Here is a 12,815-nt window from a genome sequence, read left to right as displayed (position 1 = left end):
ATGTCTTACACATGCATGTGTGAACTGGGCTTTCACTTGGAATGAGAAATCCTCCTGCTCCACATTTATTTGCCATCCTGAGAGGTTCCCCTGAGGTGTCTTCTGATGAAAATTTCCTTCAAAGTGAAAGTGAATCTAGATCTCAATATTTGCTCAAACCTGCAAACAAGTGTCCTTGAGTAACTCCAGGTTTTTAGCTATTCCAGAACAGAAAAACAAAATGACTTTTCTGCTTCATGAAACTCCCTGTTCTTTTCTAAATACCTCATCTGAAAAATATAAAATATATCTAATTTTGGTTAGAAAATACATTGGAAAATTCTATAATGTGGCAGTTAAAATGGTCACTGCTTGGACTTAGACATGGTCCTAATCTGAATCTCAGTTTTTGACCAGTTTGACGTTTCTCTTCCTTTTGCCTCGGCAGGTAAAACCTGGTCATGGGAGGAAATCAGACACAAACTAAATTTATCCTCTTGGGAATTACAGACAGACCATGTGCACAAACTCCTCTTTTTGTATTGTTTCTATTGATTTACATTGTCACTCTGGTGGGGAACGTTGGCATTATCACATTGGTTCGGGTGTCTCCCAGCCTCCACACCCCCATGTACTTCTTCCTCACTCATTTCGCCTTCATTGACATCTGCTATTCCACAGTCATCTCCCCCAGGATGCTGGCAGACCTCTTATCAGAGGACAAAACCATTTCTTTCACTGCCTGCATGATACAGTTCCTCATCTTTTCTTTCCTTGGTAGTGCTGAGTGTCACCTGCTGGCCATGATGGCCTACGACCGGCACGTTGCCATCTGCCAGCCCCTGCTCTATGTGACCATCATCTCCAGCCGTGTCTGCTGGCAGCTGGTAGCATCATCCTACCTATTCGCCTTCCTCAGTGCCATCGTCTACACATGGTGTGTGTTTGGAGGTTCCTTCTGTGGTCCCAACCGCATCGACCACTTCTTATGTGATGTTGTCCCTGTTCTAAAGCTCATGTGCTCTGACACCCACAGCAGTGAGATGATCATCTTTGCCTTTGTCACCATCAATGTGGTGAGTGCAGTTGTTGTCATTTTGCTCTCCTACATCTCTATCCTTTTTACAGTACTGAGCATGTGCTCAGCACAGAGCAGGGCCAGAGCCTTCCACACCTGTGCCTCCCATTTGATGGCTGTTGCCTCCTTTGGTACAAAGGTCTTCATGTACCTACAACCTCCATCTAGTCACAGGAGTCAGGATAAAGTGGCCTCCATCATCTATACAATCGTCACCCCCATGCTCAACCCATTCATCTACAGCCTGAGGAACAAGGAGGTGAAGGGAGCTCTGATCAAGTGCAGGAGCAGGTTCTTCAACCACTGGCAACATAAGAAAGTTCTATCATCCAGCACATGCACAGTTCATATCAACTGAGAAAGACTGTGATACACTGCAACATTATTACCAACAATCCCCATGATTTAATGTAGGTCCTTTCACAGCTCCTGCTCAAAAGCCAATGACAGTATTGAATGAGAAACAGACCCCCAAACTCACAGCATTCTGGCAAGAAAACAAGAGGAGACTGAGCCTCAAACTTCATTTCCATTCGCAGTCCCAACTGGAGGAAGAAATTACCCCCAGTTATCCCAGGCCTCATTTCCCCACAGGAAACACCAATCAGCTTTATCCGGTTATACCCTTGGTCACTGATAAAGAGTCTTTTTCTTGCAGGATTCTTGACCTTGTCCCTCAGCTCCAATAAAATTCCTCACTCTGACCTGTGAGCTCTTTATTAAAGCTGCTGGGGTGGGAGGGAACAGGAAGTGCAGTTTTACATTTGTTTGCTGGGAAACAGAGGAAAGGTTTCAAAAGATTCATTGCATTTGTTTGTGCCTTTCAAAGAGCAGAAGTTGGTGGGAATCAAGGTCTAAGCTGCACCTTTGAATATCAAATCAAGGGGAATCTCTCCCCAGGCTGCAGCTTCACAAGAGATTTCACTTGCAGGAACAAACTGTAGACAATAAAATCCATAATAGAGGATGATGAATGTGCTGAGACCAACCCTTGTTAGGGACATTTCAGGCACATCAGGATCTCTTCCCACTCATTTTAAGGGGTGTTTTGCATTCATCTGAAATAACCTTTTAGCTAAATGGTGAGAGAAATGGAATTCCACCTGGAGATCAGCACCCACATCCCATGTCCATCCCCAGCTCATGCTAAACCACCCCAGGAAACCTAATTGTCTATTTCAGATACTATTTAAGAGTGTAGGAAACTTTTATAGATGGAAGACAAACCTGAACACAGAACTGATGGGAACTGAGAGCTGACTGGATCTCAATAAAGCCAAAACACACTGATGGGGGAAAGTATCTTTCCCTTACCTGTTGTGAGTGAGAATTAACTTCTATTGGGAAAGTATATGGATGGTGAACAGACTGTTTATGTGCTCAGAAAAACAACAGTACTAAAGCACACACTGTCATAGGGATGGGAGGAACGTGGCTTCAACTTGCATTCAATAAAGGAGACAGAATCTATATAATTAAATGATAAGGAGATGGGCAGAAGAGACACCTTTGATATCACAGAGCTTCCTTCAATACCTTCACCACACCTGGTTGTCTTGCATTCTGTTGGCTATTTTGGTTTAGACTATACATATAGAATCAGAGAGGCACAGAAAGGCCAGGCTGGACCTCAAGAGATCATCTGGTCTGAGCTTCTGTGGAAACAGGAGTCCCGATGAGCAGTGTCATGTGTAGGGTCATTGCTGCTGGGTGAATTACCCCCTTCTGGGGTCCTTATTTCCTCTTGGGTTTAACAAAGTTCCCAAAGCAGAGGGAACTGGAATGTTCAAGCATTTACCCACACTTGATGCTAGGCTCCTAAGAGAGCTCTGCATTGCCATAGTCTTGTGTGTGGTGGATCCCACTCAGTGAACTGGCAATAGGAACCTCAGTCTAACATGCAGGGGAGGCACAAATGTGAATTCCAACCACACAAGAAACAGGCTTGAGGTTTTGGAAATACATTTTACACTGGGAGCATCATTCCATGATTCTGCTTCAATCTGTGCAGAGAAGGGTTCTACAAAATGCAGCAGCCCCTGCCTATAGATGTGCACTTCCCACATCAAATACATGACAGAGGTCCTCCCTATAGATGGTTCTGACACCTCAAAAAGCAAGCACCTTTTGGGCAGGAAGAGCTGGACATGGGTCCCTTTGTCCTCTGCTTCAGGTGCTCTTACATCAGCCTGAATGTTTTGGAGGAGAATATGGGATTCTCTGGAGATGATTCAAACCTGGCCTATATTGGTGTGAGCATTTAAGACAGTATCATTCAACAGCCTTATCTACCTAACAATTAGCTATCAAATCTCATCTTTAGATACCATACCTAGCTTTATCCATAGGTAACAGAGAGGATAGAGATCTCAGAGCAGTGCCTATAACATACGTGAGGTTAATGCCATTTTTTCTCTTAAATATACTTCATTCATTATTTCGTTTCATTTCCTGCACTGGTACAGAAAAAAATCATTGCCCTTTAGTGACAGGGGAGAATGGTCCTGAAAATAAGAAGAGGTCCTAAGGCAGGTTTTAAGCCATCAACTGAGAGATGCTGATGGCTGTGGAAGAGCATTTTGACAGGGCTAGCAACGAGCCCAGAGCTAATGTCCAGTGCCCATCTGAAAAGACCAAGAGAGAGGGGGTACAGACAATAAAATACAGCAGGTAAATCAGACTGTGGTGTTGTGGCACAAACCAGGCATAGGAAGACAGACTTGGAAATGGTTCCAAACCAGGTCTTTAAGACTAAGGAATAGGGAAGGCAAACAAAAGTCCTTGGTGTCAAGTGAAGCTCTGGGGACCTTCCTCACAGAACCAGCAGCTAAACATGGAGCCAAAGCTACTTCCACCTGACAAAGTTCCTCAGGGCTCTCTTCACCTCCCTGTTCCTGAGGCTGTAGATCAGGGGGTTCAGCATGGGCACCACCAGCGAGTAGAGCACAGCAAAGACCTTATCTGTGCTCAGGCTGCTGCCAGACCCTGGTCGGAAGCTCAGGGCGAGGATGGAGCTGTGGAAGATGGTGACTCCAGCCAGGTGAGAGGTGCACGTGGAGAAGGGTTTGGGGCAGCCCTGAGCAGAGCTGATCCTAGAGACAGCAGCGAGGATGAAGGTGTAGGAGACCAGGACTGCTGAGATGGTCACCATCTCCACCAGCCCACCAAGGCCAAGTATCAGATACCTATTGACACATGTGTCGGAGCAGGAGAGGGCCAGAACAGGCGTGATTTCATAGTAGAAGTGGTTGATGTTGCCTGGCTGGTATAAAGGCAGGCTGAAGGTGAACTCTGTGTGTACCCAGGAGTGCAGCAGGCCAAGCACATAGGAACTGGCCACCAGCAGCATGCAGACCCAATGGGACATGATGGACAAGTACAGCAAGGGCTTGCAGATGGCCATGGAGCGGTCGTACGCCATCGCAGCCAGGAGGAAGCACTCGGTGGTGCCAAAGGCTATGAAGAAGTAAAGCTGGGTGGCACAGGCGATGACAGAGATTGTTTTCTTCTCCATGAGAAGGTTCATAAATGTCCTCGGAGCCACCACCGAGGAGTAGCAAGCATCGAGGAGAGATAAGTTGCTAAGGAAAAAGTACATGGGGGACTGCAGCTGAGCGCTGCTGCTGATGAGCACAACCATGCCCAGGTTCCCCACCAGCATGGTGAAGTAAATGAGGAGGAAGAGGATGAACAAAGGCGCTTGCAGTCGCGGGTTGTCCCTCAGTCCCACAAGAGTCAGCTCTGTCACTTGCTTGGTTTGATTCTCCTCAGCCATCTTCTCCTAAAGCACTGTAAGATGTATTCACAGAGCCATAATCAATAGTTAATGGAGACACATGGCACCTAAAAAGCCCAACAATCCCCAGAGCCTGGATGGCAAAACCTCTCCTTATCAGAGGTTTGCTTCATTTGCATCAACATTCATCAAAAATCACTTTGGTGAAACAATGAAGGTTTTATTCTGGCAAGGTTACACTGCCAAGTGTTCCCTATTATATTCATTCTAATACACATCTATCTGTTGCATAGTCATGATATAAATCACATTCCAGTGTCACCCTCCCAAATTCTAACAAAGGAAGAGTAAAAGAAGGTGTTCAGCACTTCCTGTAATGAATTAGTGACATCAAGAATGAAAATCTCACACTAGACCACGTCTTTAGAGGTGACATGGTCAGTGTGAGATGTCCCTGCCCATGCGTGGGGGGTTGGAAGCAGCTGAACTTCAGGTGCTTTCCAACCCAAACCACTCTGTGATTCTAGAATTCTAGGATTTAGAATCATAGAATCAGCTGGGTTGGAAAACACCTTTGAGATCATCAAGTCCAACCCTCAAACTAAAATAGAACATTCAACATCTTACAAAGCCTTCCCCATAGAGGTTTTCCTTAAAGGTCATTTTGCCTGTGCACTGCAAAGAGAAAAACCCCATTTATTCTTCCATAACTTCTCCTGTATTTCACTATTTCAGGGTTATTCTTCTATGGAGTACATGGAAATGGTGAGGTGCCATCATGATGGAGAAACCATTAAAAACAAAAATAGCACAACAAATCTTGGCCTTTTAACATCTTTTCCTGCACCTCATCTTTCTAAAATTCATACTTAAGAGTTCCAAATATATGGAAATACACGACTACATCCTGCCTTTTAATCACAGAATTAGTGAGGGATACAGAGCAGACTCCACAGGGGTATAGAAGGAATCACTGCAACATAAAGAGATATTTGAAAGAGACCAAGGAAAGAGATAAGAAAACTGTTGGGTAAAGCAGCTCAACTTTAGGATAAGATCATAGAAAACACTGTGCTGCTTGTGGGGTGTCTGTCACTGTCAGTCAATCTCTGCAGTGCACTGAGTATGGCTTTACCATCAGCAAAGGAAATCACTGTAAAACTGGTATCAAAGAGCCTGGCTTATATTCAGAAAGGAAAATCAGATAAACCATCTATCCAGGCAGAAGAAGCACACAGGGTTTAGCTCTATGCACAACCTGCAGCATGACAGAATTAATCAGGGTGGGATGCCCAGCATTACAGTGATAGATTTAGTATAACCTGTATTTTAGCTGCTGTCTGCTACTATAACCTTAAAAAGCAACCAAACCATTCTAAATGGTACAACAGCATTCACAAAACCCACGTGCTCTGTGATGTTCCTTCTGGGGTTCTCTTGCTCCACCACAAAATAAACAGCTCCTCATGGTTTATCTAACAAAGATACAACCCAGAACAATCAAATTCCCCTCTACAGACCCCATCTCTGAAGCATGAAACCATTCTCCTGCCCTCCTGCTTCCTGCAAGGAATTATGTCTTGTATTGCACAAGGAGACAATGGCACAGGGTGCCCAGAGAAGCTGGGGCTGCCCCATCCCTGGCAGTGCTCAAGGCCAGGTTGGACACAGGGGCTTGGAGCAACCTGCTCTAGTGAAGGGGTCCCTGCCCATGGCAGGGGTTAGAACTAAAAGAGCCTTGAGCTCCCTTCCAATGACCAAGCTTGCATGGGCACAGAAAGCCTCCAGCAGGCCCCACATCCAGGCTTGCACAAGACAAGCACTCACAGCTATTTCCATCCCAAGTGATGCTGCTCACTGGCCCAAAGCAAGAAGTGCTCCTTGGGGCCCAACCACCTTCCAGGAGTCATCAGCTTTAACAAGACCTTCTGGGCTTTACCAAGGAACTTTCCTCATCACCACAACAGCTTCTCACAACACTTGCATGTGACTTACCTCATTCTTCAGAACAAGCCCTCAGAGATTCATTAGCTGGGAGAACAAGACAGAAACTTTCTCCTTTGTTAACCAAGTTCACTTCTCCAGCTGCCTTGCTTGACAGAGCTGGTCCATGCCCAAAGGCAGTGAGTTGGAGGGTCAGTGTGTTGGCATCTTTGTGTATGAAGGACAATGTCATGGGCCTGGATCATAGAATCCCAGCCTGGTTTGGGTTGGAAGGAGCTTAAAGCTCCTCCAGCTCCAAGCCCAACCCCTTCCCATGGAGCAGCTGCTCCAAGCCCCTGTGTCCAACCTGGCCTTGAGCACTGCCAGGGATGGGGCAGCCACAGCTTCTCTGGGCACCCTGTGCCAGCGCCTCAGCACCCTCCCAGGGAACAGCTTCTGCCTCAGAGCTCAGCTCAGTCTCCCCTCTCTTGGGCAGGTTCAAGCCATTCCCCTTGTTCTGTCCCTCCAGGCCCTTGTCCCAAGCCCCTCTCCATGTTTCCTGCAGCCCCTTCAGCCACAGACAGGTTTAGGGATTAAAGTTTCTCTCTTATTGCTCTCAAAGGAGCAAACCAACACCAGTATTTTCTAAGGAAGAATTTCCTATCCATCTATGTAGAATATAAACCCTTCTTCACTAACTTAATATCTGCCATTAGGAACCCTTATAAAATCAAACACACAGCCAGGACACTGCACACATCCATTTTGCTTTCCTGCTCTGTCCAGGAAGTGTTTTATGGATGCTGAGCATTGAGGCTCTGCTGCATAAGAAATTATTCATCTATAGAAGTGATGGATGCCAGGTTGGATGGGGCTTGGAGCAGCTGCTCCAGTGGAATGTGCCCCTGTCTGTGGCAGGGGATGGAACTGGATGAACTTTAAGCTCCTTTCCAACCCAAACCATCCCATGGCTGCATAAAAGCTGCTTTCACCTCCTCACTTTGGAGTGGGGTTTCTGAAGGACCCCAACACATCAGCACAGTGAGCTCATGTTTCCCATTGGACTTCAACTGACTCTTCAGGCTATGGCCTGTGTCTGCTCTCAACACAACCACATTGGAGCTGTGTCTGCCCATCACCCTTCACTGCAAGTGCAGAGAACCAAACACTTGTTCCAGAAGGAACCCCTGATATGGAGGTTTAAAATAGATCCAAGCTGAATCCAAGCCCCAGATGCATCCTTGTCTCCATAAGGGGAACCTACAGTGACTAATTCCAGTGTGGAAACTTACAATTAGATAAGATAACCCCTTGACCAGTGTGACTCAACCCTCAGACCATGGAATGAGAAATCATGAGTAAGCAGCAGCTGGGATGGAAAATCAGCTTTGCCTGGATGGACAGACAGAAGGAGAAGAGGAGGTGATGGGGGAGCTCTGGACAATGTTAAGAGTCTTTGAGCCATGGAACAAGTTGGGCACCTCTGGATACAACCTATGGCCAGAAGCATGGAGCATCTGTGTCATCAGCACCAGATGACATCCAAGCAAAAGCCAACACTGCTCAGACAGTGTCTGCAAAGGCTGTTCCCAGACCAAGTCGGGTGACTGCTTATCACAGGGGATGAAATTCCAGCCTGCTCCTAGGTCAGCATGGTGGTAGCTTTCCATGGGACAGGCCCATCCAGGAAAGCAAGACACCAGCTACATCCTATGGAGGAAATAAGTACATTTCCTAGCAGGAAATGAGCAGATGGGCACATGAAGCTGAGAGCTGCTCTGGATGAGGTTCCCACCACCATGGGGATGGAGACCAGTAAAACAGTCACAAAGAGCAGCTCCTACAGGTTGGAGAAGCCCAAGAGGACAAACGTGGTCACACTCAAGTGGTTTCCTCCAGCCACTCTCTTGGCAGCAGGAGACAAAGAAACATGGGAAGAGGTTGGATCACTTCTCCCAGCTCATAGGAACACACAGGGCATGAGGTTAAGGCAGGATCTGGGGTTTGCTCTGTGAATGCACCCAATGACTTGCAGATAAAACCATGATGGCTGAAGGTCATAAATAATATATTGAAAATAATAACTTGATAAAATAATAGTCAATAGTTCGTGAATGGAAAAAATTATCTTAAGGCTTAAATGCAAAAGCTCTGGCTGGGCTGTTATGGAAGGAATTGGTCCTGCAAAACATAAGCATCTTCTTATGAACATCCAAATCATTTATAACAAGTATGCTTGTTTGGGATGATTTCTTTCCTGTTGGGAGGATTGCTCTTCTTTAAGGACAAGGAAATACAATAATATGATGCCTTCATTTGCCACATGAATTAGTGTTGCATTAAATAGATAAGAGGTCACATCCCAGTGATTTTCTGACTCTGTAGTCATGTTTGGGTCAATGAAAGAGAGACCAGATCCCTGATTGCAGTTCCATGGACTTGTAGCTTCAAGGGAAAAACCAGCCCCTGCTCATCTCAATTATACTTGCATGTATTTCATCCTCTGTTCTTACACTTAAAGAACATGTGTATATATAAACCTGTATGACAAGATGACTGCTGCTCATGTTACCCTTAAATATGCATTGACCTTAAAATGATGAGATGACCTTAAAATACACATGGTGCCTGGTGAGAAATGAGCATTACTCCTCCTTCCCCTCCCACTTCCCTCTTCCCATCAGCCCTTTCCCAGCAAGATGACCATTTCTTCAGCACAATTCACCTTCTCCCTCCACCCTTCCCAAAGCAGCTTTGACTTCCCCATTCCCCAGCCTGTGCTCAGATGTTCACTGCACAAAGGCCCTTGACCCACCACCAATGCTCTTCTCAGGGTGCTGGTGGCTGCCTCTGCTGCAAGGACACATTGATGGCTCCTTTCAACACAGAGGACACCACAACCACCTTGTCCCTCTCTGCTAAGGTGCCCCCAGCCTGTCCTGGTGCTTGGAGCAACTATTCCCCATGGGCAGGACTCAGCATTTTCCCTTTTTGAAGTCTCTGTGATTCCACCTGCACATTTTGGACCCAAAATTGGCCTTTGAAAAGTCATTTTGCTTCATATTCTCCAAATTTAATATCCTCAGGGTGGCTCTTTGGTGCTCACAAAAGGAGGAAATGAAACCAAGAGTGGGACATATTCATGTAGAGAAAAGCAGCTGACAGCAGACAGGGTTTTGCTAAAGCTTTAACACCTTTAAATGGGTTCAGAAGGTCCAGATGAAGTTGTCTACACCAACCTCAGGCAGGGGGATGAAGGCAACTGCTGTTTCCCATTGCTAATGGCTCACACACTCAATGGCCATCTCCCCATCTCTATTTATCTCCTTCACCTTGGGTAGTACTTATATAACTAAGTTAGAGATATATAAAGAGCAGACATTTCCAACATCCACCTTGCATCTAACAACAGCACACCAGCTTTTCTCAATACCACTGCTTGTGTAAACAGTGCAAAACATCACCAATCCCACATCAAATACCCACATTTTCTCATACACAGAAGCATCCTTTTCTCTGTGGTCTCAGCTTTACACACACATGCTGACACTACAGGTGTCTAACGCCAGCTGAATGCAGTCCTGCCCATGGGTCTGTCCTTGCTCAACCCAACCTTCCCCTTCTCACTTTCACACTTTCTCATGATACAGGAAATGCAAATTTCTCCTTTTGGGTTCAAAAACCATAAATCAGAATCTCAGAGAGGTTTGGGTTGAAAGGGCCAAAGCCACTTCCAAAACAAAGTGTTGCCAATCTACTGAAGAATGAAAGTCTAATGTTGTACTTGGTAAAGGAGAAGGCACTAAGGAAAAGATAATAACAACTGAATATAAGGTTCAGTTTATTACTCTACTCACCTCACTGAAAATACTATCTCCTCATTTGCCCATGTAGGGACATGGTCTGGATGCAGAAGGACTGGCAGAGCAGTGAGCACTGCCTGGGCTGTTGGGTGCAGAGGGTGATGGGTTCTGCTCTGCAGGAGCCTGGAGAGTGCACAGGGGTTTGTGTCTTGAATCTCTATGAAGAGAACCAAAGGAGAACACCCTGGTGTGCAGGGCCCATCCCACAGTACCTGAGCAAGACAAGTAGGGCAGGAACACAGACCTGGGCCAAGTTCAACCAAGGCTCCAGAGCATCAGCAGAGCTGGTGATGAGGAGGCAGATTCAAGACCAAGCCAAGTCAGGTCGAGTCAATCCCTTGTGCAGGAGCAGGTGAAACAACTGCTAGGAAGGTGTGTGAGAAATCCTTGGTCACCCCCAACAGATTCCATAGGTGTGCTGAACTGCTGCTAAACTGGAAACCACAACTGCTCTAGTAAAGCTCAATCTGCCTGTTCTGAGCTTAAATAGAGATGGGGGAAAATAGGAAGAGGGTGGGGATGGAGCCCCAGCTGAGGCTGCTCAGGGGGATGAAGGCCTATTAGTTACAGCTGGGATAATTCCTCCCTGCCTCAAAATGCCTTTTTTCCACCCTTGAATACAGGGGAAGTCCTGAGGCTCCAGCTCAGCTGCAGGACATCCAGGCACTGCATGTGGATAACCCCAGTGGGGATGGAAAACTGGGCTTTCCCTCCACAGAGGGACATCAGCAGCTCCAGAGATGGAGTCACTTGTGCTTCATGTCCCTTTTGAGGACTGTGTGCAAGATCTGGAATGTCTCTCAACCCATTCTCATTGTGTCAGTCTGTTCAGACCAAAACCTTTGCATGGTCCACAAGTATGTCAGAAGCATCCTATGAGCCCTCATCACTGCTGCTGTGCAGCTGTGCTCAGGCATGGCTCATCCATGCCATGTCTCTCAGATGCCCAAGCACCACAATGCCTTTCAGAGCTGATTTCACACCATTTGCTTTTCCTTCTCTTTGTTTTCCTCTGCTAAAGCATGAGCAGCCCTGGAGGCTTCCTCCCAGGAGAGCACATGCAACTGTATTTACAGCCCCAGCACCACAAGCTGGGCTCTTGCAGTCTGGCAGGAGCTCACCTCTCTTCACATCAGGAGCTGAACAGAGCTGATGCTGGCACCTGGATGTTCTCTGCTGCACTGGGGATAAACCCTTGGCTCCCATCACTCAGTGGCAGAGGGAAGGCACAGGAGGTAACACCAACACAAAGCACAGCCTCACCTGCACTGGGGCAGTGGGCTTGCTTCTGCATGTCCTTGGGTCCTCTCTCATAAAGCTGTATCAGAAATCAGCCTTATCAACGTGAGCTTTTTTTACAGTAAGAGAGAGCAATGTCTGATGCAGGCTGTGTTTGGTTTACATAGGCAGCTAAAGCAGATGCACTGAATTACTCAAGAGTTAAATGAGGATGAATCTTTGTAACCTAGAGCATATTGTGTCTTTCAAAGAATTATCCCAGAAAGTGCAAAAAATTCTCATGTTTTTTTCCAATGCAACATTATTATGTCTTCTCCACGAAGGTTGTTTTGTGAGGTGATACATAATGCATGCTCAAACCTGCTGAGGGATGTTACAGCCTGCTTGGGTGGAATCAGGATTTGGATGTGGATGACACAACTTCTGAGCAAAACTTGGTCCATGAGCTCACAAAGAATGCTTTGGTCTGTTGTAGTGCAAGTCAGAGGAACTGAAAGCACACCTTGAAGTGGCCAAATGTGGAAAGGATGAGAAAATCTGTTGTGCCATGAAGATCCTAGACGGACTGCCATAATAAGATGTTGGGGTGGAAATGAGAGTTAACTGAGCTTGATCTGAATGCTAATGTAGCTGTAAGTAGGGTTGACCTGATTTCTGCTGAGTGGATAGGAAATGCACTTATACAACTTACATGATTCTTAAAAAAAGGAAGAAATTAACTTTTAAAATTCTCTATGATACACTTATCATGCCCCCAAATATCACAGGATTTTGAATAGTTCAGCTTAAATCACTCATTTTGAAAAAGTTAACTTCTAAGTCAAAACTTGCCTTGTTGATTCTTGTTCTCTGTGAGGCCTATTCATTAATTCAGTCTTTCCACAGCCAGATTCACACTTACAAAAGTGAAAATTAGTTTATCCAAGATTAGTGACAAAGTCTGCATTGGTCAGTCCCATATCATGTTGAGTAGATGGCTCAATTCACCTGAACATCA

At 45.9% G+C, this 12,815-nt stretch overlaps 2 protein-coding genes across 2 annotated transcripts; one reads left to right on the top strand and one right to left on the bottom strand.

Moving 5' to 3' along the window:
- The first annotated feature begins 440 nt into the window (after window positions 1-440).
- Window positions 441-1,415, top strand: LOC101868559 (olfactory receptor 1020-like). Its single transcript, XM_034062226.1, has one exon. The coding sequence runs from the start codon at window positions 441-443 to the stop codon at window positions 1,413-1,415; it is 975 nt and encodes a 324-aa protein (XP_033918117.1).
- A 2,487-nt stretch (window positions 1,416-3,902) lies between these two features.
- Window positions 3,903-4,832, bottom strand: LOC117436008 (olfactory receptor 1102-like). The gene has a single exon (XM_034061556.1). It carries the CDS (start codon window positions 4,830-4,832, stop codon window positions 3,903-3,905), a length of 930 nt encoding a protein of 309 aa, XP_033917447.1.
- Between the last annotated feature and the right edge of the window lie 7,983 nt (window positions 4,833-12,815).

This window comes from Melopsittacus undulatus, chromosome 4 (assembly GCF_012275295.1).
Source record: "Melopsittacus undulatus isolate bMelUnd1 chromosome 4, bMelUnd1.mat.Z, whole genome shotgun sequence".
NCBI classification, from domain to species: domain Eukaryota; kingdom Metazoa; phylum Chordata; class Aves; order Psittaciformes; family Psittaculidae; genus Melopsittacus; species Melopsittacus undulatus.
Note: the sequence above shows the minus strand (reverse complement) of the source record. Positions and strands in the feature narration are given on the sequence as shown.